General features: G+C 60.6%; 1 protein-coding gene across 1 annotated transcript in view; it reads right to left on the bottom strand.

The window, feature by feature from the left end:
- POU2F3 (POU class 2 homeobox 3) overlaps positions 1 to 25215 on the bottom strand; it is a 73092-nt gene extending 47877 nt beyond the window's left edge. The window contains exons 1-2 of the mRNA XM_004605090.2: positions 25080 to 25215; positions 19303 to 19374 (exon numbers count right to left, since the gene is read on the bottom strand). Of these exons, the coding sequence (XP_004605147.1) occupies positions 19303 to 19374; positions 25080 to 25107 (100 nt within the window). The 5' untranslated portion in view covers positions 25108 to 25215. The remainder of the gene's footprint in view (positions 1 to 19302; positions 19375 to 25079) is intronic.
- Positions 25216 to 26152: the final 937 nt, after the last annotated feature.

The following is a 26152-nucleotide window of genomic DNA, read 5'->3' as shown; positions in this document are numbered from 1 at the left end:
CAGAGCCAGGAGCAAGCCCTGAGCACTGCCCTGTGACCCAAAAACATACAAAAATGTGATTATGTGATAGTAGAGGTAGCTTGTTGGTACAGAAAAACTAATAAGCAGCAGAAAACTCACTACGCTGAAAGGTGGTTGCAATGAATATCTTGTCTATTAGTGACTCATTTTTTGTTCCCCCCCTCATTGATATATGCCATTCTGCAAAGATTCTTGGCCTGCCTTTTACAGGGAGCATTATAAATAATTCTCCTAGACTAGTAAAGACCATAATATATCTCTTAAGTGTGCAAACATCATTTTAATGATCACATAGTATTCCATTATAAGAGTGTGCCAATACCTAGCACATAAACATACCCTCACTGCTGGGGCAATTATTTTCATTCTTTGCTTTCTCCAATAAACTGAGATGATTTTTTTTTTTTTTTTTTTTGCTTTTTGGGTCACACCTGGCGATGCACAGGGGTTACTCCTGGCTCTGCACTCAGGAATTACCCCTGGCCGTGCTCAGGGGACCATATGGGATGCTGGGATTTGAACCTGGGTTGGCCGCTTGCAAGGCAAACGCCCTACCCGCTGTGCTATTGCTCCAGCCCCAAACTGAGATGATTTTTTAAAAAAAAATTGAATAGAGGAGCTAGAGGTAGGAAAATGCCTACAGAGTAAAAACAGTTCTGTGTGGAGAAAAATATGATTTTACCTCTTTGAGAATGTCTTTCTGGGGTTATTGTAGGTAGGGCACCAGCCTTGTATGTGGCACCACACATAGTCCCTGAGCCCCGCCAGGCGTGATCCTGAGCAAAGAGCCAGGAGCCAGCCCTGAGCACCAACAAGTGTGACGCCAAACCAAGAACAAAACAAAGCATTAAAATGAGGATGAAAAGCTTCCTTTCTAGGCACCCTGGTGGCCAGCACAATACAGTCATGGCGTCAGCCGGAGTATTAATAGTAACACTATTATACATTATGATGCCTCAGTAAAGGCAATAAAAACAAATGCAAAACACCCTTCTTTGACATTGGGAAGTTGGTCGCATCAGGAGTAATGGCAGCAGGAAAGAAGAGCAGCATCATTCGTTCACAAGCGTAGCTGAAGGACTCTTGGTGCCACACGTGGTGCCAGCCACCGGCCTTGCAACATCGACATCACAGGCAGAAGTCGCCTGCTTCATGGAGTTCCTACCCCCGCCTCCCCGACCCAGATGAGACTTGGGGAACAGCTCCACGACCAGGGGCTGTGCCACAGGGGGTCAGGGAGACCCAGCAGGAAAGGCCATGAGCCCAGGAGGAAGTGAAGCCCTGAGGTCTGGGGACAGTGGTGACACCAGGCCAGTGTGACAGAGACAGGCAAGGGGGTGAGCAGGGGCTGATGGCAGAGGGGGCTAGGGGTGGCCCGGGCCACTGAGACCTCAGCTTCCTGCTAAGGGTGTGGAAAGTGGGCAGGAGGGGCTGTGAAGAGGGAAAGGACAGATCTGCCTTACGAGTTAAGCCCACAGGGACCAGCTCTGGGGGCTAAGAGACCAGAGAGGGGCCAGGGGGGCAGGAGAGGGCAGTGGGCTGGAGGCAGCGAGAAGGACCTGGATGTAAAAGGGCATGTGACACCAATGGCCTGGGATGCTCCATCACGCAAGCCCGCAGTCATGAGTTCAATTCCCCGTGCTGCCCACACGTACCAGGCAAGGTCTTGCCAGCTCTAGCTGTCCGGGACCCTCAGCGGAATGTGTCACCTCTGGCACCCGCAGGGGTCTGGGGCACCTCAGCCAAACGCACCTGCAACCCCTACCACCACAGGAGAATGGCAGCGAGCACGACACCAGGACCAGGACCGAGGGTGGGGGCATGATTCCGAGGGCCGGGGTGTTTCAGGGGGCGAGAGCGGTGCTGGTGCTCTTGGCGATGGAGACATGAGCCCTCAAGATGGACACGGTCCACTTGGGATGCCCATCAGACACCCCAGGACGGGTGAGGAAATAAATGAGTTTGGACTCAGGAGTGGATAACTGGGGGGTCTGGCTGGCACTCGGGGACTGAGTGCGGGGGGGATTTGGGCCAGGGCTGCAGGAGGAGGAGGAGGAGGGTCAGGGACAGGTGTCTGGATGTGTCCATGGGAGGCCACAAGCATGGGGGACATGAGCCCCAGCTGTGTGGCCGGTTTTGGAGACCCCAGCCTTGGGTCCCCGTGGCTACCCCCCCCCCCGGCTGGCCTGAACGGAAAAGACGAGCAGGGGGCCTTCAGGCGGGGTCTGAAAAGACAGCCAAGCACACCAGGTCCCTCCCGCACACAGGGGCCTGGGGATGCCTCTCCCGGGGGGCGTGGGGGGCTCCTGCTGTACTCTGCAGCCTGAACTCTTCCCTTCCCATGCAATTCGCTCTCACCCCCTTCACTATTGCTTCCGGATCTTCCTCGAACTCGCGGGCTGCACTGGGGGTGCCCGGATGGACCATTCTCCCCGGGGAACCCAGGAGAGCTGAGCCCAGAGCACACTAGACTAGCGCAGCACAGGCCACGAGGAAAGGACGCACGTCCCCAACGTGATGCCTGCTCTTACTCAGAGCCACTGCCCCGCTCGCCTGGGGAAGCGGTGTCCTCTCCCCTCATGGCCCCAGCCCCGAGGGGGTGCCTGAGCACGGGCAGGCAGGGGCCCTCGGTGCAGACGTGTCAAGAGTAGGATAGAGGCGTTCGTTCGTTTCTGATGACACAGTTGATTCCCGAGATCTGCCGGGGGGAACCGCCCCCTTTTATGGGGGAACCCTGGATCCTGCTTTTCTCCCCTGGTCCACTGGACTTGTTCCACCTGGCACCCCTCCCACCTGCCTCTAGGGAAATCCTGGGAGGGGTGCTGGGAACTTGGGTCGAGACCTCGCTCTTGGGGTTCTGCTGCGGCCCGGCCCGAGCGCTCTCGACTGGGGGTGACCTGCAGGCCTTTCCCAGAACCTAATTTCCTCATCGCGGAAACCTGGAAGGCGCCTCTTTCCTGGCAATTATCACCCGCCTGCAATCACCAGGAATTTCTTTACTATCCCACGAAGAGGAGGAGCCAAGGGCACATTTGAAATCAGAGGACTGGGATTCATCTCTCCCGAGCGCTGCGTCCCGGCGGAGGCAGAAAGGTCCAGGTTCTCCTACTTCTCGATGGCAATGCCCGAGCATCACTTTCATGGGCAGAATTCCCACCCCATCCACTTCCCAAGAACAAGGGGGTGTTCAGCAGGGATAAAGGTGGTGGCCGTGTTGTAAATGGGACACAGTCTGCACGGTGCAGGCAGGTTCTGACACCCGGGCCATCGGCAAACAGGTTCAGCCTGCTCCCGTTCCCTCTCTCCAGAACGTCCTTCTCTCCCTAGAAAACACAGTTGCCCCTAAGAGCCGACTTGGCGGCCACAGCCTCCAAACTGCTGGTCCAACCCGAGACAGGGTCTCCCCAGTGCTCACCCCAGAGCCTCTGCACATCTGTCCCCTCGGCAAACCCTGAGCATCTAGAGACTGGGCTTGGATCTTGCTCCTCTCTGAACCCCAAGAGCCTAAGGCAGCATCTGAACGGGGTGTTTGATCCAGACGCCTGAGAAACGGCCACAGAAACGCATCTTCTCCACAGCTGAAGCAATAGTACAGCAGATCGGGCACTTGCTTTGCATATGGCAGACCCGGGTTCAATCCCCGGCATCACCTAGGATCCCCTGAGCCCTGCCAAGTGTGATCCCTGAGCACAGAGCCAGGTGGAAGCCCTGAGCACCCCTGGGTGTGGCCCGGAAACAAAACCAAAAGTAAAAAGGAAAAAGAAAAAAAAGGAATCTTTTCTTGGGATTGAAGGCGGTGCCATGTCCCAACCCCCTCTTGGAAAAGTGACCGTTGCTTGGGGGAAAAATGAAGAGGTGAAAAGGGACAGAACCTCCCGAGCACTGGAGCAGCTTAGCTCCAAAAGGACGCAAAGCCTAAGGCCCGAGGAGCAGGTTGGCCAGGTCATCGTCTCGGAAACTGAGTCAGGATGGAACTCACCGTGTCCAGCACCAACAGAGAGCGCCCAGGGCAGGGCCTCAGTCCACAGCCGGGGTGTGTGGCCAGGCCAGACACTCATCTGACTTTTGTTTACTGTTTGGTTTTGGGTCACACCCAGCAGCACCGGGGAGCTACTCCCAGCTCACTGCCTGGGGACCCCGCAGCTCCTGGGACCAAGCCCGGGGCACCCACCTGCCTCGGAGGGGCTCCATCTCCCCCGACTGGAGTGGAAAGCAATTCAGAGCAGAGACAAAGATGAATGTGGGGAATGGATGAGTGAAGACTCTTGGGAGCTCCTAGCCAAGGTCAGGGCTGACCAGGTAAAGGCTGCTCACCCAATAACAGGGTCTACAATCAGGATTAAAAAAAAAAAATTCAACTGATGGGGCCGGAGCGATAATGTAGCCAGGAGGGCACCTGCCTTGCATGTGCTGACCCGGGATCCATCCCCGCCATCCCATAGGGTCCCCCGAGCCCTCCAGGAGTGATCTCTGAGCACAGAGCCAGGAGCAAGCCCTGAGCACCATGGGTGTGGCCCCAAAACAGAAACAAAACCAACGGGATCAAAAAAAGACAGGGAAGATGAGCTGGAGAATCAGACATGGCAGAGATGGCTGCTTTTATGCTTCATACTGAGTTTTGCTTCTGTGTGTGTGTGAGTGTGTGTGTGTGTGTGAGTGCATGTGTGTGTGTAACCATCATGAAAGTCAAAAAGAAAAAGAAAAGAGCTATGGTTTTGTTTTGTTTTGTTTTGTTTCAAACTAGGATATTCTGCTTCAACAAACAGTCCAGCAGACTGGGAATCTCCTCCTTGGGTTCACACCGGGCTGCCCAGTAAAGCTGAGAGACCACACGGAGCAGGGCAGCGGGTACCGAGGGCTGGGGTGCATATGCGACACACACAGGGGCCTGGGCTCCATCCCACACAACTCATGCCCCCCTCACACCATCGCCACGCGGAGTCCAGCAGCCCCACGCTGTTGGGAAGGGCCCCGACAAAGCCACAAACCACACAGAGCTATTCCCGAACACCCAGTCTCACTGTCACGGGGGCCGGGGGGATCCCCTAGCCCACCAGGGGATCTACATGCAGAGCAAGCACAGCCGACATTGAAGAGCTACGTGCACCCTCCTGTTCACTGCAGCGTGGGTCCCGGTAAGCAGGAGAGAGGAGTCAACGGTCAGGATAACAGTGAGAATGTGACGTCCACAGGGTCTGGCTTAGCCACGAGAAGGGGATGTGCCATCATAGAGTTAGGACAGGGGGGCGGGGGAGGGGGACCCAACGTGCTGGTGAGACCTTGAGGAGCCATCCTGGGACAGCTCAGGGGCGGGAACTGCTGTTCTGGAGGAGACTTCCCCCAGGCCGCCCGCAGGCGGAAGGAGCCTGGTCTCGTTAGTGTGACGGCAGCCGTGCGTACGGGAAGCCACGTTCCTTAGGTCACAGGGACACGAGCTGCCTGAGAGGGGCTGACATGCCCAGCATAGCTCCCACACCAGCGGACAGACCAGTGACAGCCTGCCCCTCTCTGGCGTGTGCTTGAAAAGGTAAGCTTCTGAGTAAAAAAGGGGCACGGCACAGCGGGGACGGAGTTTAGCTTGCACTCGGCCAAGCTGGGTCCACTTCCCGGCCTCCTGTTTGGTCCCCATGCCTGTCAGGAGTGATTCCTGAGGGCAGAGCCAGGAGTAATACCTGAGCATCGCAGGGTGTAGACCCAAAACAAAACAAAACATCTGAAAGCCCCTGGCGCGGTGCCTGGCACATAGTACGTGATTAAGTAAATGCTGGAGGGCTTGGTTCTCCTCCGGAGCACTGTGGCCCAGGTTTGCTCACAGCCGCGAAGAACAGGGACACAGGTTGGTGTGGAGGCTGGAAGGAAGCAGTTCTGGTCTGTGTTTCCCAAAGTGCTCTGGGGGTGCTAAGACAGCGGGTGACAACTGCTCCTTGGGGTGCTGGGACAGCGGGCGACTCTGCTCCCTGGGGTGCTGGGACAATCATTTTAACAGCCGTGGGTGACCCTGGGGGACAATTTCTTTGCTTCAACAAGGCAGAGTTCCAGGGGGGCAATGAGTGACTTTTTTTGTTTTTCTGAAAGTAGGTCCAGGCACTGCGGCTCCGGCTGCCCCGGAGGGAGATGGCTCAGGGAGGGCAGCTGCCCCACAGTGGCCGTGGACGGAGCCTCCATCTCTGGAATGAACTAGAAAAGGCGGCTGAGCCCAGGGGCATGGCAGAAGTGGTTTTCGAATGTGCAACAATCCCAGAGTCTCGAGGGGACTCGGTGCCCGTCCCATTGCCAATAGCCCTAGTAATGTCCAGGATTCCGAGTAGCCGATGGAGACCAGCCTGTTAACAGCCGCTCTCGTCGCTGTGTCCCCCGCCTGTCTGCTCTGCCACAATCCATGGAATAGGACCAGGGGCTCCAGGGGGGTCATCTGATGTGTGGGTGCAGGTCTCGGGGCACACAGAGGGCCAGCCCAGCAGCAGCCAGGACAGCCAACAGTGGGCGCGGGGCCTCCCTGGGTCCCTCCCTGAGGATCACTGCAAGGAGACAAGAGCACAGGTGCCACCTTGGGACTCACTGGCAGGGCCGGAGGCACCTCTGGGAACCCAGGGCAAGTCCCTTGCCTTGGGGAAGTTGAAGCACTATTATTTAGCCTGTTTTACAGGACAGAAAACTGAATCTCAACAAGGGTAAGTGAGATATACAAAACGAGAGCTTCTAACGTGTGGGCATGTGTGGGGAGGCTCCAGGCGGAGACAGAGTCCCTCTCTCTGCAGCCCCCTGAGCCCCACCCCCACGCCAGCCCCTGATTATAAGCACCTTCCTCTAGGCTCTGCCAGGCCTCACTGGCTTCCCACACAGACCCACTTGTCTGCCTGGAGTAAGCTCCCGGCACGGAGGGGCCTTGGATGCGGGGAGACAGAGGGGTTTCACCATACGAAAAGTGGGAGAAGCTACAAACAGGCACAGGTTTGCGCATATGAGCCCCCGAGTTTAATCCCTGGGTAAAAGGCACCCCTAGGGGCTGGAGTGATAGCACATCGGGGAGGGCGTTTGCCTTGCACGCGGCCGACCGGGGTTCAATTCCCAATATCCCATATGGTCCCCTGAGCACCGCCAGGAGTGATTCCTGAGTGCAGAGCCAGGAATAATCCTTGAGCATCACTGTGTGTGACCCAAAAAGGAAAAAAAAAGACTCCCCTAAACAGAGAGCCCCAGACTCTGGGTAGGGTGCCTCGGTCAGAGGGACCTAGAGACCCCCAGAGCCCGGATGAGAGGTCCAGGGTTCCCCTGCAGACAGGGCCTGGGGTCCTCTCCCTCACCCCACCTTGGCACCTGCTGGGCACCGGCTCTGCAGGTCCGAGCTGGCTGGGCACCCCCCGCGGGACAGCTCAGGGGATTGGGCCTGAGCCTGAGCCGGGCCGGCCAACAGAGCGTTGGCAGCTCAGGGCCGGGAGACCGCTGGGCAGCGATGCCCTGGGTGAGGCAGGTGGCCGCCGGAGGCTGAGAACCGTCCCAGCAGGCTTTGTCAGCTCTGCCTGGTAAACACCACACAGTGCGCCCGGCACACACTGGGTCACTCCCGTGGGCCGCTCCTGCTTCCCTGGGCCCAGACCCCCTGAGCCGCGGCCGGCCCTTGCTGAAAGCGCTAGGATCACAGTCCTGGCACCTCGGCCGTGTTGTGGGACCCCAGCAGGGAAGCAAAGCCAGGAATGGTCACGCACAGCAGCTCCCCCTGTGCCCGCCAACACCACACTCCCCTTTCCCGTTTGTCCCAAGGAGCCAGGAAGGCTCAGGGGCAGGGTGCCCGCCTGTAGGTGCCGGCCACCCTCACTGCTGCTGTGAACCCTGGTGCCCCAACATGTGCGGCCCCCTGGGGAGCCACCACTGGGTGTGACACCCTCGATCCACAGCAACTGTGACAGCCCCAGAGCGCAGGGGAGGGGCGCGGTGGAGATGCAGAGAGCCAAACGGAGCAAAGTTAGAAAGCAAACAGAGGAGCATCACTGGGTGCGACCCCTCCCCACACACACACACAAAAATCCAATAGGGACTATCAAATGCCCAGTGGCAACAGAGACGAAGAGCTGGAGAGCTGGTCTCAGTAAGAAGCTGGGCACTGGGCAGGCGGGATAAATGAGGGAAGAGAACGCCAGGAGGAGGGGGGAGGGAAATGTGCCCACCACAGAGGCAGGCTGGGGGCCCGCGGGAACCTGGGGGCACTGGTGGAGGGATGGGTGTTGGGACACGCCTGAAACTCAACCATGATCTTTGTCACTGTCACTCGTGATGATTCAATCAACAATAAATTGGAAAAAAATAAAGAGCAAACAGGCCAAGTGATTTCTGGGCAGATTGCTGCCATCTCTGTACTGAGTGGGCGACATGCAGAAGGGATCGGGGGTCCCCAGGAAGCCCCCTGAGCCACAGTGCCCAGGAGGACGCACGAAGGCCAGCGGAGAGAGCCTAGGAGCTGGGTGTTTCCCTGAGCCCCGAGCAGAGCATCCTGGAGACGCGTCCGGGACAGACAAGCCCTCCACATCCTCCCTCCCCCCACCCCCAGCCTCAGCATCCTCATGTCCGGCCTCAGAGCTTCCTCCTGACCAGCCCGGTGACTTAGCACACGCTCATGCATGCCGTCGAGGCCTGGCTCTGCCACTGGACACGGAGGAGGACCGGCGCTGGGATGGGCACCACTGCCCCACCCCCCTCCTGCCCCCTCAAAGCCCAGCCTCGCCCTGTGCGTCTTCATCAGGGCTTCCCTGGGTCCCTGAAAGGCCGTTTTCCTTTGCGTTCCTTTTGCCATGACGCCAAAACATCTCACAACCCCCCCTCCCTCCCCCCACCCAATAAAGAATCCTTCACCAGGGCCTCTTAACCTTTTTGTTGGCTTTATTTTGCTTTGGGTGACACCGGGCAATGCTCAGGGGTTACTCCTGCTCTGTGGTCAGGAAATATTCCTGGCGGGGCTTTGGGACCGGGGGCAGTGACAGAAACAGAAGCGGGCAGGTGCCTTAACTCCTATACTATCTCTCTGGCCCTCTTCCCTTTGTTTGGCTTTGCTTTTGTTTGTTTTTCGCCCACCCCTGGAGATGCTCAGGGGGTTACTCTGGGCTCTGGACTCAGGAATCCCTCCTGGTGGGGCTGGGAGGACCAAGTGGGACGCAGGGGATCCAACCCAGGCGCAAGGCAAACGCCCTCCTCGCTGTGCCATGGCTCTGCCCCCCTCCCCACCTGGTGGCCTTCCAGTCTGAGCTCCAACCGGACTCTCCCGCCCTGCCCCACCGTGGCCTGCTGAGCTGAGCTGCCAGAGATGGGGTGGTAGTGCCAGCTTCCAGAAACCCAGACGCCCGGGAAGGAGCAAAACCAGGTGGGCCACGGCCAGGCCCACCCAGGCAAGAGAGCACGTGCCAACTATAGGGCGAGGGCCCTGCGGCAGCCCGGGGCCCCCGATCCCCCAGACCGCGATCCCAAGACATACTCCTGTCATTTGTTCTCTAGCTGTGGGGATGGGGGTGGGCACAGAACCTCCTGGCATCATCCTGCCGTGGCAGATGAGGAAACTGAGTCCGGGGAGAGAAGGGAGAGGGCAAAGCAGGACAAGGCCGGGGGCACCAGCGCCCAGAACCAACTCTGAACAGCCGCGGGGTTCTTGGAAGGTGAACTCCGGCCAGCCCCGCGCCCCCTCACCTGCCTCGGCAGAGGTGAGGTTCAAAGAGGCTGCAGGTTAGTAAGCGCCACGGTCCAGCCCTCTGGCCAGGGCGGGGTGAAGTGGAGGTGCCATCAGGTGGGGGGGTTGCTCTCCCCCACCCCGAGGGCACTGAGCGGGCACCGGGATCCCTCACAGAGCCCTGGGCACAGGCCAACTCGCCTGTGTGCAGAACAAGCCCCAGCCACCTTCTCTGAGCAGCCCCCCCCCCCCATCCACACAACTGTGGCTGCCCCAGGGACCTCAGGTCAAGGTCCTGCAGGGCTCTCACGGGGTGGGGGGTGGGGGTGGGGGCGGGAGCCAGCCCTCACGTTTCCGGAGTCGGGCCAGAATGATGCACGAGGTTCTCACAGCAGCCAAGAAAGGCCTGGGAGGCTCTAGAGTACCCCCACGCTCCTTCCCTTGCTCCCCGGGGGTGCAGGGATTATCCCAAAGGGCAGGATGGTGGGAGAGGGAGGGCTCTGCCCCCTAAAGCAGTAAGACAACAAAACCCACAGGACCCCAGACTCAGGGAGGGGGCACAGACCCGTGGGGGGCTGACGGTAGCCCATGGTGACCTTGGGAAAGTTATCCCCTTTCCTGACCTGGCTCTTCTCCCATAAAATGGGGGAACAGGATGAGATCAGAGAATCTCGGCCCTTCTGGCAGCAGAACACAGTTTTCCAATAATGAGGACTAATTAGTAGCTGACGTTTATTGAGCATTTACTATGGACCAAGCTCTGTAGTAAACGTTTTATCCGCAGGCAGCACTCAGCCCTCACACACACACCTGGGAGGTTTTCCAAAGCGCCCCATCCCCACTCGCAGAGGGGGACACTCTGGGCTCAGAGTGGCGGCTGCCCCCCACCCACTCAGTAGGCAGCAGGCCGGGCGGGGTGGGGGATGCCCAGCTCAGGCTGCCCATCCTTCAGCCAAGCAGCAGCGTTCCCAAAGCTCCTAGAGCGAGGGGCAGCTCCCCCTCCCTCCCCTTCCTCCTGAGCCCCATTTCTGGAGGAGTCAGGGCCTCGCCTTGAGGGCCCACCTTGGGTTGGGGGGACCCAACAGTGCCTCCCTCACCGCCAGGGTGGGTTCACAGGCAGGGCTGGGGAGGGGGTGGACGCCTCGGGCGCCTCCAGGGCTCCGTGACCTGCAGCTCACGCTCTGTATGTGGGAGCCCGGGGCCACCCCCAAGGCTCCCTGAGCACCACCAGGCACTGAGCAGCCGGACATGGCGCCCACTCCCTCCCCCACAAGATGAGGGTCCCAGCCCAGAGCCGTGGGTAGAGAGCTTGACTTGCATGTGGCTGGCCCGGAATCTATCCCCAGAGCCCCATACGGTCCCCCGCCCCCGCCAGGAGTGACCCCTGAGTGTAGAGCCAGGAGTAAGCCCTGAGCACCCCTGGGTGTGGCCTAAACAAAACTGAGTTCCCCGGCATGGCTGCTGGGGTAGACCCATCATGGGAATAGCTCATCCTGGGGACAGGGGTGGCAGCAAAGAGCACCCCGCAGAGGGCACTGTTCTAGGGGCCAGCGGGAACCACCCCCCAGCAACCTGGGGAGGTATCTGCAAGGACCTATTATCCCCCATTTTATAGACTCATGAAGAAGCCAAAGGTCATAAACCAAGCAGGGAGAGCAGCTGGGACTCCAGAGCTAAGTCTCTTAATGAGGGTGTCTGGGTGAGCGCGGGGGGGGGGGGGGGGGGGGGCAGGGAGAGGCGTCCTGGAGTGTGTGGCCTGCAGGCACGGTCTCTGGGCTCCAGCAATTACAGGCGGGACCTCGGCGGGCCCTCCAGCCGCGGCTCCAACACCTTAAGTGTCACTTGAAATGCCTCTGCACATGCATGTGCACACATGCGCACACGTGTGCATGCAAACACGCACACACGTGCACACACATACACACACACACACACACACACACACAAATAAATGCCGTCAAATCCAGGAGGTGGAGATGGCGTCCAGCTGTCCCCAGCCCTCCTTGGCCACACCAGGGAGCAAAGATCTTTCTTCGACGGCCCTGGAACCCACGGGGGTCTCGTGCATTCTCAGGACTTGGGGAGCACCAGGCAGGTGGGGACAGAAACTCAGCCGGTGCCCCTGGGCTGAGGTCACTGACGTGTCTCGGGGGACCCTCCCGGGTTTTCATGGGCCCCCGCAGAGAAGGGGTGGGAAGGAGGCAGGCCGGCACCTCCCTTTGATAACTTGGAGCCAGAGCGTTTGCCAGCCGGCTTAACCCCTTTTGTCCGCGCTTCCCTCCTCAAGAAAACCTTAATCATCCTCATTTGAATTTCAAATGACCTCTCCCCTCTCCCCTCCCCAGCCCGCCAGGCTTGGAGGCAGGGATATGGAAATTCACCCTGCAGTATGGAAATCAGCGCCCTATGCAAATCGGGCGCCCAGACCTCATCGCCATGGCAACCACGGGGGTGCCTCGGCTTCGGGTCCCTCTCTGGGCTCACCCCCTTAGATTTCGGGTTCCTCTTCCCAGCCCAAGGCTGCAGAGGGTAGGCAAGTTCCTGGAGGGAGTCTCGCTGGAATGGACTGGGCTTCCCACGGCCACCCACACCTGCTGCTCCCGTCCTCCCGGCTGTCCCGCCAACCTGCCGCTCCCGGGGAGGGAGGCTGCAGCCTGGGCGGGTCCACGGAGGGCCCAGGCTGGAGTGGGGGGAGGTTCCGGGGGCTGGAGCGCCGGGCAGTGACCCCGACTCACAGGTATCACGGGGGCTGTGTGGAGCCAGTATGTAAAACACCATGCAAATGAGCCCCATAATGTTTTGAGTCAACAGCATGGGTGCCTTTTGGGAGAAGCCAGCAACTCTGCTTCCCAGGCTCCTGGCCTGGCACAAAGGCACCAGCCCGGGAGGAGCAGACGGGGACGCCGACCTGCCCCGGCTGAGGCTGAAGTCAGCCGCCGGGTCGCCTCCTCTCCTGCCCTGCCCAACACTCAGGATCAAACCAGGGTGAAGGGCCCCGAGCTGGGGCTTCTGAGGGACTCCGCTGACTGGGAATGAGGCTGAGGGAGGCCGGGCTGGTCCAGAGCAAAGCACTTCCGGGTGGGGGTGGCAACCCCCAGCCCCACTGGCAAAGTTGGCCGAGGCCCCCAGCTGGATCCCCCACTGCAGTCCCCTGTCCCCAGAGTAATTCACTAGTTCCCCCAACTGGTCTCGAAAGGCACAGCCACCCACTAAAGGAACGACTGCGGGGCAGGGGGCAGGAGCGGGTGCACCCGAGTCCCTTTATCCGAGTGGGTCTGTGTGTCTGTCTGTGTCTGTCTGTGTCTGTGTCTGTCTGTGTCTGTCTCTGTGTGTGTGTCAGTCTGTCTGTCTATGTTTGTCTGTATCTGTGTGTCTGTGTTAGTCTGTCTGTGTCTGTGTGTTTGTCTGTCTGTGTCTGTCTATGGGTCTGTCTGTGTGTGTGTGTCAGTCTGTCTATGTCGGTATCTGTGTGTCTGTGTCAATCTGTGTATGTGTGTCTGTCTGTGTCTGGGTGTCTGTGTCTGTGTCTGTGTATGCCTGTCTGCTTGTGTGCATGTGAGTGTCTATGTGCGTGTGTTTCTATTTGCATGTGTCCCCGCCTGTATTTCTGTCTGTGTGTCAGTTTCTGTCTGGGTGTGTGTCTGTACGCCTGTCTACATCAGTTTCTGTGTCTGTGTGCCTGTGTGTGAGTTTCTCTGTCTGTGTATGTGTGTGTGTTTCTGTGTGTGTGTGTGTGAGTTTCTGTCTGGTGTGTGTCTGTGTGTCCACAGGCAGGCAGTGGGCCTGTAGCCTGGAGGGGCTGCTCATTCCTCTTCAGACTGTGCCACTTGGTCAGCAGGTCCCCACCCGAGGCCTTGCAGGGTGAGCACTGCTCCTGGGGTTCTGGAGTTGGGACCTCAGAAAGCCACAGTGTAAAGGTGAGTCCCCTCATGCCCATGCCCCCGGGGAGGCCGTAAGAGGTGCCTGGGGATGGGGCCCACTGTGCAGAAGCACCCCTGCCAGCCAAACGCCCCAGTCTGAGCCTCCCTCAGTGGGTGGGGACAGAGACGGGGAGGAAGCTGGGGTGGGGCCTGAGCGAAAAAGCATTTCTGGGGCAAGGGAGGCTGGGGGGGCCCGAGACCCACTGGTAGAGGGACCCCAGCTGGACCCAGAGCTGCCATCACAGTCTGCACCCAAATTTACACACACACCCTTGGTGGGCGCTGGCGAGTGGTGTGGGGCCGTGGAGACGGGACCCCCACGCCCGCCCCTCTTACTGGGGGGGTCACATTCCCGGACATGGCACCAGCTGGCACACGCCTGCCCAAGCCTGGGTGTCTCAGCAGCTCTGTCCTGCTCACAGGTCGGGAAGAAAACCATAAGGAGAGTCTTCCCTGCTGGGTGCTCACCCAGCCTCAGCCCTGCAGGGGATGTGGGGTGGGGCTTCAAGCCTCCCGGGGCGGGTGGGGGAGGAGGACAGAATCAGACTAGGCCAGGGGCCTGCCACTCCATCCTCTAAAGGCCTGGACAAAGGGTACAGCGAGAGAGTGGGCAGACCGGGGGGCCCTAAGGAACGGACACCAGGAGACCAGCGAGGGGCGGCAAGGCAGGAGGCCCCCAGAGCCCAGCACCTGCCTCCCGGACAACCAGGCTGAAGCACCTCTCCCAAGAAGGGAAGGACCGAGCAGGTCCGAGGCGGCACCAGACACAGTGGCAGGTCCAGTTCTAGAGACCACAGACCCTCCCCTCCCACAGAGCACTCTCCACTCTCCCTCCTCCCTCCCAGAGGCCGGGGAGCACTCTCTCCTCCTCCCTCCCAGGGATCAGGAAGCACTCTCTCCCTCCTCCCTCCCAGAGGCCAGGGAGCACTCTCTCCCTCCTCCCTCCCAGGGATCAGGGAGCACTCTCTCCCAGTGATCAGGGAGCACTCTCTCCCTCCTCCCTCCCAGGGATCAGGAAGCACTCTCTCCCTCCTCCCTCCCAGAGGCCAGGGAGCACTCTCTCCCCTCCTTTCTCCCAGGGATCAGGGAGCACTCTCACGTGAGGGCTCAGGGATACTTGGCCCACATGGCCAGTGACACATCTCGGTCTCGTCCCTTGAATGTTGCCGATACCGATCAACCTAATGACGGAATGTATTTGGGGCTCTCACACCCACTCTGTCACTTAATCACAGACAGGGAGGGGCCGTGTGTGCAGCAGGGCTCCCTCACTCAGAGCGGGCTGTCACCACAGCAGGACACTCTCGGAGCTCCCACCCCATCACATCAGCCCGGGAGGAGGGGCGGCCTCTCCCCCATGGCCGTGACTCAGTCCTTCTCGGCTGTGAGGATCACACTGGCCTCCCGTGCCTCTTCTGTGCTGTCCTGAGAGGCCAGAAGCTGCCCCCTGAGCCCTCTGGCCCCTCAGAAGGTTTTCCGGGGCCGGAGCCATAGCACAGCAGGGAGGGTGTTCGCCTTGCACACCGCTGGCCTGGGTTCCACCTCCCTGAACCCACCAGAGTGATTCCTGAGTACAGAGCCAGGAGTAACCCCTGGACACTGCCGGGGGGGCACCCCTGAATAGAAGAAGGCTCTGTGCCACGTGTCCCTCAGCAGCCCCGTGTCTGGGTGGTCCTTCGGGAGGACGCCCAGCTGCTCACCCCACCCTCCTTTCTCCACCCCCTGGGCCCCTGCTCTGTCCCCCATCTCGGAGCTGGCCAGGCTACCGGTGATGCTCAAACAGCACCGGGGTGAGGGGGGGTCCACGGCCGATTCTCTGGCTCCCCAGCAGGACAAGGCTGGCCAAGTCCTTCTCGTCCCCACACCACGCCTGGCTTGGCCTCGGCCGCACCCCTGCCCTGGGCGCGGGGGTCTGGCTCCCCCCGGCCCCTGCCTGACCCATTCCCAGAGTGTCGACGTCTCCCCATCCCCATCCCTGGTTCCCCTGCCAGGCCCAGCCGGGGCTCCCCAGGGCTGCCCTAGGCCAAGCGGTGTCAGGCCCCAGCTGGACCCCTCCCCTGGGTGGGAACCGTGGGAGAATTCCCAGCAGTCTCCTCTGTGAAGGGGGACTACACCACGGCCTGGCCCCAGGCACTGGGCCTTTGAGTGCAGCCGGAACCCTGCAGCCTAAGAGTGAGGCCAGACGGGGGGGGGGCGGGGGTCTGCGTGGTGGGTGGGGGTTGCCCGTGGACCCTTCCCCAGAGCAGGGTTCCGAGGGAACAGTGCAGAGAGGGAGACCAGACCGAAGGGAAGAGGGACAGGCGGGGGACAAGAGTTGCCCCCCCCCCCGCCCCAGAAAACCCACGTTTAAGTTCGGGGTGTGAAAAAACTGAGGGGAGGGGCGCTGGGAAAGGCCGCACGGGCTCGCTCTGTTGGGCTGCTGCTGTGTTTGGGGGCCTCCCAGCAGCACCCCCTCCCGGGTGTGGCCCTCAGAAACAGACACATAAAAACAACGACCAAAACAGCGCAGGAGGAGCAGAAGGAAGTGCAATGGGGAAGGGCCGGTCCTGGGTGAGATCTGCAAAGTGCCGCATTCAGGGTCACGCCGCGCCCCCAGAGCGTCTGCCAGGTCGGGAGGCCCCTTCTTATCAGCCAATCCACCAGGAGCGAAAGACGGGGTGCCCTGTGGTGGGGGGAGGCGGAAGGAGGGTGGGGAGTCCCCAAATCCAGGACCGTTGGACCCCGGTGCTGGCCCCCAGGCAGGGGCACCCCAAGACTGTGCCTGCTGGGGCTGTCCTGAAGACAGTTTGTCCTCCCTGATGCAGGGGAAGGGTCACTGCCAGGTCTACACCCGAAGGCTGGTGGTGTGGACCCTCCTCCCCCACCCGTGCCCCGGAGGGTTCTCCCACCACACGGTGCTTTCAGGGTGCTGGGGTTTTCTGGGTCACCTGGGTTTATAGCGCCTTTAAACCCCAGATCCAAACCAGCCCTTAATTCCTTCTCTGTCGGGAAGGAGAATCGGCCTTTTAAATCCAAAGGAAGCCATTAAAGCAAGGTGCAAAGCATCGTGACTCATAATAAGCTTTCCTCGGTGAAAAATGAGTCAGAACGGCTTTCCAGGAAGGTTGGTTGCCTTAATTAGCCATCATCTTTTTTTCTTGCCCTTAAAAAACACACAGCAATTTGAGGATTCCCAAAGAACTGATGGGGGCTCCCCAGTTCCCCTTCCGTGTGGAAGGGCTGGGCCTGGGGAGTCCCAGAGGACAGAGCCGGCAACCCCCAACCACCCTTGCCTAGAGAGTGCAAGGACCAAAGCCCAGTTCTCTGCAGCCCCCTCCCAACTGCCTTCCCCCCCACCCCCCCCAGCACAGCACCAAACGGAAGCTGCCCCCTTGCCAGCTACCTGCAGCTCTCAGCACACAATCGGCACCCACAGACTCACAGCATCTTCTCCAGTTGGTTTGGTTTGGGGACCACTCCTGGTGGTGCTCAGGACTTACTCCCGCCTCTGTGCTCCAGGATCACTCCTGGCGGTGCTCAGGGGACCATGTGGAATGCCGGGGATTGGACTGGGTGGGCCACGTGACAGTCCTGCCCGCTGTACTATTTCTCTGGCCCCTCGAAGCATCTTCTGATGTCAGTAGAGGGGTCCACGGCCCCAGCCCAGCCCCTGCTAAGCCCTGTCCAGCCACTAAGGCAGACAGACAGGTAAGGCACCCTGGCAGGGAAGGGGGCTGCACAAGGGCCAGAGAGATTAGCAAGGGTTTCGGCATCGTAACTGACCCAGGCTCCGTCTCTGGCACTTCCAGAAGCAACCCCTGAGCACAGAGCCAGGAGGTGCCCCAAAACAACAGCAGCAAAAAAAAAAAAAACATAGGAAGAAGTGAAGAGAAACGGCTTTTCTGACCCTGGAGCCCCGGTTTCCATGGATCCCCACTCATTCGGGGTCCAAGCTCCTCTGCTTCTCAGGAGGCTGTGCTGGCCTCCCAGGGAGGCCTAAGGCCCAGCAGGGCTCGGCCAGCTCCAGGGACGCAGACACAGGGAGGCCCCCGGTCCCAGCCTCTGTCTGGAGCTGCTGTGCATCCACCTCGTCTGCACAGAGAGGAAGCCAGACTGTTCCTGACCCCCTGACCCCCATCCCAGCTGCCTCCACCCAGTGATGTACAGCCCCAGGCCCTAGCACTGCCCTGGCACTGCCCCCAGCACACCCCCAGACTGAGCCCCACGAATTCAATCTCGTCTACACAGAGGCCCCCCTCTGAAGCCAAGCCACCCCGTCACCAGGCACGAGCCCCAAGCTAGCAGCCAGCACTGTGGGGTCAAGCATTATTAGGGCTGAGCATCATGGGGGCACCCAAAAACATTCTCAGCTAAGAAATCAGATGAAAACTCGGAGCAGCTGGCCACACCTTCCTAGTATGGCTAAACCTGTACACAAGCAAAACAGGGCACTAGCCAAGCAATTTGGGGACTGGAGAGATACCACAGCAGGTAGGGCATTTGCCTTGCACACAGCTGACCCGGGTTCAATTCCTCCATCCCTCTCAGAGAGCTCAGCAAGCTACAGAGAGTATCCCGCCCGCACAGCAGAGCCTGGCAAGCTCCCCATGGCGTATTCGATATGCCAAAAACAGTAACCACAAATCTCACAATGGAGACATTACTGGTGCCCGCTCGAGCAAATCGATGAACAAGAACAACAGGACGACAGTGCTACAGTGCTATATTTAATTTAGGGGTCACACCTGGCAATGCCCAGGGGTTACTCCTGCCTCTGCACTCAGGAATCACTCATGGTGGTGCTCAGGAAAACACATGGAATGCCAGGATTGAAGCTGGGTCAGCCGTTTGCAAGGCAAACGCCCTCCCGGCTGTACTAGCACTCTGGCGCCAAGCAAAGAAATATTAATTCAATATGTAACTGGGGGCAAGAAGTTTCTGCGTCACCCCTTTGCCGACTCCCCTCCCCACAAACCCCAACCATCTCTTCCATCATTGGCTGGAGACCGGGAGCAGGAGGCCTGGGGGATAGGTCTCTGCTCTGGGGTTGCCCATGCTCCTCTTTGTGCTGCCTCTGTCGCTAATGATCCAGATGAAAGGCTAATTGAGGTCTCGTTGGGATGCTATTAAAGTTATTTGGTGGTGTTACAATTTACACTCATCCTTCCTTAAGTTCTTTTTAATTATATGGAGCTTTCAAAGCCAGGCGTGGATGAGGGGGTTAAAAGTTAGACGGCTCTGAAACTTTCTTCTCCACTCTGTTGCTGACCTCTGTCTGGGCACTACAAAGCCACGCCATGACACCAAGCCTCCTGTCTTCTTCCCACCCACATGCTCCTCCACCTGTCCACAGGCCTCCCTCATGCCCCTTGAGGTCAAGGTGTCCCTGCTGTGGGGGCCAGCGTGGCAGCAGCTGAGGGCAGACCGGGCCCCTCTGAGCTGGCCCAGTACACCAAGAAGTGATTCTTACCTCTAACTTTTTAGATTTCATTTATTATTATTATTATTATTATTATTTTATTTATTTATTTTTTTAAGGCTCCCTGGAGATTTTGTTGCGAGCATCTGCTGGTGCCATCCCTTCCCTGATGCTTCGGGCACCTCTTTATTTGCTGAGACCCAGCAGTGGGGTCTGACTGACTGAGAGACCACAGTGCTGGCCACTTTCCAGAAACTTCTCCCGGCCCTCAGCCGCCCCCCCCACCGCCTCCCGGCACGGCAGCCCCTTACCTGTCTCCACCTGGCTGAGCACACAGCCCCGAGCGTCAGTGGAATCGGCCACATCCCCGCTCATCTTGATAGCTGCAGGGAAAACACCACTGATTTTAATAACAGGTCACAGTTTCTCTTGCTATGACATAGGTGGCTTGAAAGAAACAGCAAAGAGGAATGTAATTACACCAACCATCAGACTTTCAAATTCCTGATTCCCGCACATAAAACCGTTAGAATATTCATAAGCTGGGGGGGCACAGCCCCTCTCCTCCCCTGCTTGCCCCCTCCCCCCCACCTCTTCCCCTCTCTCCTCCCTGGCTCCGGGACTTCTTGCCTTTTGCATCATTCATTCCCACATCCTTCAATCACAGGTTGCTCTGTGTGGATTTAACCAGGGGCGTGGGGTGGGGGACAGTTAGAACACTCCCCATCCTCAAGCCGTATTTCCTCAGGGGTCTGAGGAAGGTGTTTAACATTTTTTAAGCAGCCTCAGATTCATCTGTCACCCCCCCTCCAGCCCTCCCCTCCCATCACAGCCCCGACAACCCTGACTTGGGAGAAAGGGATTGTCGAGAGCCAAGCCCTGCCCAGCACCCCCTCCTCACCTTCCTCCCCAGCTCCTGCCTGGGGCTTCCAGCCTGGTGCTCAGGGTTCAGCATCAGACTGGGGGGCCCACCCTCAGGCCGGTGTGGCCCCCGCGGAGAGCTGTCCTGGGTGAGCACTTCTCTCTCAGAGAGGAAGGGGTGGCCAGGGCGCCAGTGCCCGGCAGAGGGAGGACACCTACGCCAGGGCAGCCTGGGCCTCGCCACCCTGCTTCATGTCAATAAATGAAACATTTACCCACGAAGGACAGTTGTCACCACTCCGACGCCCCCCCCAGTTTCTCTCCGGGGTCAGCACCTGGGAGGCGGGAGGCAACTTAGAACTAACTCTCTCTCTCCCGGGGCTTCTCTCCTTATTAAGCCACTCAGAGACCAAAGCCGTTAAAGACAGAAGAATATTTTATTCAAATCGTGGTGACCCCCCCACCCCCGTCGCCCCCACCCTCTTCTCTGGGGCAGCTCCTTAACTCTTTCAAACCAGATAAGGTCTGGGGGAACTCATTTGCATAGGGGCTCCGCAGCCAATCGCGGGCCGGCAGGCAGTGCTCATTTGCATCAGGTAATCAGGCAGTTGGCGGGGGCCGGGTCTGGAGAGGATCAGCCGGAGCCTGCCGGACCCTCCGCCCAGAACAAGCAGCAGGAAGACTGACTTTATTATTGTTTCTCAAAGACTAGTGACTCTGGCAGACGCTTACACATGGGGGTGGGGGCAGATACCCTCGGCAGGATCCAGCGGGTCTTTCCAGGACCCCCAGAAGCAGAGGGGGGCCAGCCAGCTCAGGTGCAGGAGGACTTTTGAGACCTGCCCAGCGGAAGGCTCCTGGGGCATACCTGCAGCTTCCTGCAGCGCCCCGGTGCTCCACAGCCATCCTGGGGGCATCCTAAGGGCACCAGACCTTATCTAGGGGAGCCCCCGGCAACTCACCCGGTTCCCCCCAACCCCCCCGCGCCCACTGAACCGCACTTAGGAAGGTGATTCTCGAGCAGAGCCCAGGTCCTCCTGCAGCAGTTGGAAACTTTCTGAAACTGGCGATGCGTGGCTATGCAGAACATGGGGTACACGGCCGGTCCTCCAATGGAGCCGGGCCTTTGCTCAGTCCCACCCACGAGCTCACACTTCCCCATAGGGAGTCTTCAACCGTGCTGAGCCGGTCAGAGCTTCCGGGAAGGTTCTGGCAACCACAGCCTGGCCCCCCTGGCGGGGTTCTGAAGGGTGTCTGTCACACCCAGCACTTAGAACATGGGGGTGGGCGGCAGATTCCACCCGGAACCCCACGGCATCTCTGAACCATGGCAATCTCAGTGGGGGGGGAAGCGGGGAGAGGGAGGGAAGAAGGAAGGTCCTTCTCATTGCAGGGGCCTGGAAGAAAGAGACTGGAGTTTGCTCAGGACTCAGACCCCCCTTCCGTTCCTGGGCCAGCGCCAGGGGTCAAGGGAATACCGAGTGGAAACAGCAGGAAAATAGGGTGGTCCCCTGCTCTGGGCCCTGGGGTGGCATCTGAGAGCTGGTCTGGATAAAGAGACCAAGCAAGACACAACCGATTTCCAGGTCCCCGCAGTCAACATGGGTGCCCTGGGTCCCTGCTCAGGGAATCTGTTCTTGCCTGCGATGTAGCAGTAACCTCCAAATGCTGCCTTTGCAGGGAGACGTGAGAGCTGGTGGGACTCAGCCAATGGTCAGATTCTCTAAATCACCTTATTTCCAAGGCCTGACATTTAATTTTTTTTCTTTTGGCTTTTTTGGGTCACACTCGGCAATGCATAGGGGTTACTCCTGGCTCATGCACTCAGGAATTAACTCCTAGCGGTGCTCAGGGGACCATATGGGATGCTGGGGATCGAACCCAGGTCAGCTGCTTGCAAGGCAAACGCCCTACCCGCTGTGCTATCGCTCCAGTCCCGGCCTGACATTTAAAAAGGGCTCTTTCATTTTTTTTCTTATTGGTTTGGGGGCTACATCTGGCACCACATACTGGGGTCACTCCCAACAGTGCTTAGAGAACCATGTGATGCTGGGGTTTGAACCTGGCACCTCTGCATGTGCTCCGGCTCTGTCTTGGGTTGGGTGGGCATTTGGAACCACACTCAGCAGTGCTCAGGGCTCACTGCTGGCAGTACTCTGGGAACCACACACGGTGCCGTGTATCAAACCAGACTTGCCTGCACACTTGCCTTAACCCAAGAAGGCTAACTCTTTAGCTAGACGCTCGTTTTGGAGGGATTTGGTTTTTGAGCTACACCTGACAGGGCTTACTCCTGGGGGGTCTGAGGGGACCACATGCGGTGCCAGGCGGTGAACCTGGGTTGGCTGCATGCAAGGCAAGGCCTGATGCCTGTCTCATGTCTCCAGCCCCTAAACACTGCTTTTGTTTGGGAAGGGGGCAGGATACAGCCTGCAGTGCTCAGGGGTCACTCCCCGTACTGCCAAGGATGCAACCAGCATTCCTGCTTGCAAAAGCAAATGCCCCCCCAGCCCTCCCCCTCATCCCCTAAATGATAATTTGGGGCCTGAAACCCAAACTCTTCTGACCCCACTCCCCCAAAACCCTTCAACCATGCCCAGAAGCAAGTGGGCCTGGTCGTGTGGACACGACTCAGTCAGGACACTGCCCTGTGCCTGGACCCCCCTCACTGTACACTGTCTCTCTGGGCATGACATGGCAGCACGGAGGCAGGGGCAGGGCAAGGTGGCCAAGGTGCCCCCCCTTCCCCTTCAGCCACCTGCCAAGCACGGCCCAGGCTGGGGCCCACTGGGAGGGCCCGTTCCTGGGGCTCAGGCGAAAACTGGGCCAGCACCGAAACTCCCAACATGGGCGCCCTGTGCCTGTCAGACGGCACCTGCGGGCTGAGGGAGGGAGGCCCGGGTGGGGCGGCTGAGCAGTTCTTATCTCAGGGCTGATACGGCTTCCTGCCATCCTCCCTTCCCCGGGAGAGAGACCAGACTGAGAGCTGGGGCCCGCCCTGCCCCCCCCATCACATCGGGAAGCAGGAAAACAGGGTGGTTCCCCCGTCTGGGCCCTCGGGAGGCATCTGAGACCCAGGATGTGTGGTGCCCACAGGACAGGCGTCCCAGCAGCATCCCTGCACCCCGAAGGACTCAGAGTCCCCCTTGCCCACGACCCCTGGGGGTCCAAGCTGTGTCTGCAGAGGTCATCCTTTCTCTTGGGATGGAGGGACATGCGCCTGACCCCCTAGATCCCACCATGGGGACCTTTGGGGGCACTTCAGGGACCCTGGTGCCCCACTTTTGAGCTACTTCTCCTTCATGCTCACCCGCGGAGCTCCTGAGTCTGGGAGATGGGCCCCCCTCTCCGCATCTCATGGGGATCTGTTTCCAGGGAGGGGTGACCTGGGGCAGCCGCAGGCCCCCCGCCCTCCTCCCACTACCTCCCCAGTCTCTATCCTCCCTCCCTCTCCCCCTCCCTCCCTCCCTCCATCCCTCCCTCCTGTGGGTCCTTCTGTCTGTCTGCACCAGGACGGGGGAGCCCCGGAGTCCTGTGACCCCATGCCCCACATCAGGGGTGCTCTATAAAGTACAAAGAACAGGGGCCACCCTGACTCGTGGCCCGCACCCCAGTTATTGGAGCAAGAAGAGGGGCTGACCGCGTCGGGAGCTGAATGAGGCTGGTGCAAGCAACTGTTCCCGTAAGTTTGCAAGAGGGACCCCAAAGGCCGAGGAGTAACCGGAAAATTTCTGCATGACAAGAGTCAGTAGGAGGCACTGAGAGTGCAGGAGTGACCGAGGTTTGACCCCCAGTACCCCACTCTGAGCCCCACCAGGCACAACCACTGAGCACAGAGCAGGAGTGAGCCCTGAGCACCAATGGTCTGGCCAAAGACTAAAGAGCCAGCATAGAGGGGCCTCATCGCAGACCCCCACAGCAGACCCCATGACGGTCCGAGATGACCAGCCACACAGAGGCCGCCCCATCAGAGACGCCACTGGGAGCTCCAAGGCAGCCCTGAGAGGGTGCTCAGAGAAGGGGGCGCGGGGCCAGCCTGAGCCCCGACACTGTCAGGCCCAGGAGGGACCCCCAGCTGGGGTTAACTCCATCTCCCCCTCGGTAGAGGTGGGGTGCCCTGGGCCACCTCCCCTCAGCCTGACCCTCTCTTGCCCCCAGGGCCTCCCTGCCGGTCCCAGCCCGCCCCCCACTTCCCTCAGAGGTGGAGCCTCCCAGACAATGAGGTGGAAAACCCCCAGGAAGTCTCTGATCTTGGTCCTAAAGAACTGGGGGGCCCTCCTGATGTCTCCACCCTAAGGGAGGCGGGGCTTGCCAGAGGGACGGCAGCTCTGCCCTGGACCCCCGGTCTGGGATCCATCTAGCCCCACGCTGGAAGATTCCTTCCCTGCACTTCTCTGTCCACCTGCCATTCGCGGTGTGGTCAGGGTGGGCAGGGCCCCACCCTGCTCTATTTCAGGGGACACCAGGAGGTCTGCTGGCTCCTGGCCGCCTCCCCCAAAGTCACAGCCGGACTCAGGGGGCCGCCCTTTGCAGGAGGTAGTCGCTGTTGATACTGGACAGTCGGACCCTGGGGACATCCACTCCACCCTGGCCCCCAACCCTACAGGCCCCCAGAGCCCAGCCCTGGACGGGTCCACCCCACCTGAGAGGGGCGCACAGGCTGTCTGCGTGTACCCTCTACCCCCCGCACATAGGCCCCGGCGGGGAGGGGGGTACCGGAGCCTGTCAGCCCGAGGACCCCCGCCGCCACCCCGCCCAGCATCCACCCAGCCCTGCCTCCGCGCCTTTCTGGGCTCAGCACCCAGAAGGGGGTTCACCTGGGCCAGGGGCTACTCAGTGCCAGCCTCGCACCTGCCCGCAGCCCCGCCCACTCCCTTCGGCCCTGGGTGCCCCGCGCCCCCACGCCCCCACGCCCCCAACAATCTTCCCGGTGCCCCGGCAGCCTCGCCGCGCCCACGCGGGGACTCCCCGCAGGAACATGCGGGCACACGCCTCCCCGCGTCCGCCCCACGCCCTGCGCGTGAGCGGCCAGTGCGCGCCCCGCCAGCGTCGGGGAAGGACCCCCGCGCCACCCGCCACCCCCAACCCCGCGCCCCGCCGGCCCCCTCCCGCCCTCCGCGCCGTCCGGCCCGCTGCCCACACTGCCCTCTCCCGGCTGCCGCGGGCTAGGACCCCCGGGCCGGCCAGCCCGTCCGGGACACCTGTCGGCGCGCCCCCCGCGCCTCACCTGCGTGCACCGGCTCCAGGTTGACCATCCTGCCCCAGGCGGGGCCCAAGCCAGCGCCGCCCCAGGCCCCGCGCGCCGGCCCCAGCCGGGCCCCCGGGGAAGCCACGGTCCCCCTCGGCGCGCCCCGTCGCGCGCTCCGCTGCTCCCGCCCGGCCGGCCGCGATTGCCACACTGGCAGGTGAGCACGCGGGGCGCGGGCGGGGGCGCCGGCCACGCCCCCTGGCAGGGCCCCCGCGCCTGGCCCCGGGCCCAGGCAAAGCAGCGATTTGCATCGGCGGAGCCGGGCCGGGGGAGGGGGCCCGGGATGCGGCCGGGCCGGGTTCCCACCCCGCCAACACCTGCGGCCGGGCCTCTCCCCGCCGCGCCCCGCGCCCCGGAGGTCGGACCGGCCGGGCCCGCGGCCGCAGCTTCCGCCTGGACCGCCTCCCGCAGCCGCCGCGCGGCCAGAGCCCCGGGTGCTTGGAGAGCCGCGGGGTGCCGGGAAGGAGCCGCTCGGGAACTTCTTAACCGGTCACCAGCCGCCGCGCCGCGCCCCGCTGCGCTCAGACCCGTCCGGGGCGTGGGGCTGGGGCTTAGCAGGTGGTCCCTCCCCTCTCCCCCCCACTCCTGCAGCTCCCGCTCCTGACGCCGGCAGGGGCTTCCTCCCGTGCGCGCAGTGGAAGGTCCTGGAGAGGAAGGTGTATAAAGTCACTTGTCAGAGGAGGGTCGTGTGTGAAGGGTGGGGAGGTGGGGGGTCCTTTGGTCACCGTGCCGGGAAGGGGCTTGTCTTCCCAAGGACAGGGCCCGGCTGGAATTTGGTGTCTGGACTCATCTCCAGTGCTCATTCATCACTCAGCAGAAGCCCTGGCACCCTCTCCTCTAAGAGACCCCTGCCTGTAAGCCGGGAAGGCTGGCACCCTCTGACCCACCATCCCTCACACTCCAGGACTGCCCGCCGCTCAGAGCAGGACCCAGCTTCCTGCTCCAGGCTGCTCAGCCCGCTCCCTGCCTGCCGTGTCCCCTACCCACCGTGTCCCCTGCCGGCCATGCCCTCAGACCCCCATCCCCACTGTGCCCCCTGCCCAAGAGCCTCT

The sequence above is a fragment of the Sorex araneus genome, chromosome 3, assembly GCF_027595985.1.
Source record: "Sorex araneus isolate mSorAra2 chromosome 3, mSorAra2.pri, whole genome shotgun sequence".
Lineage (NCBI taxonomy): Eukaryota > Metazoa > Chordata > Mammalia > Eulipotyphla > Soricidae > Sorex > Sorex araneus.
Note: the sequence above shows the minus strand (reverse complement) of the source record. Positions and strands in the feature narration are given on the sequence as shown.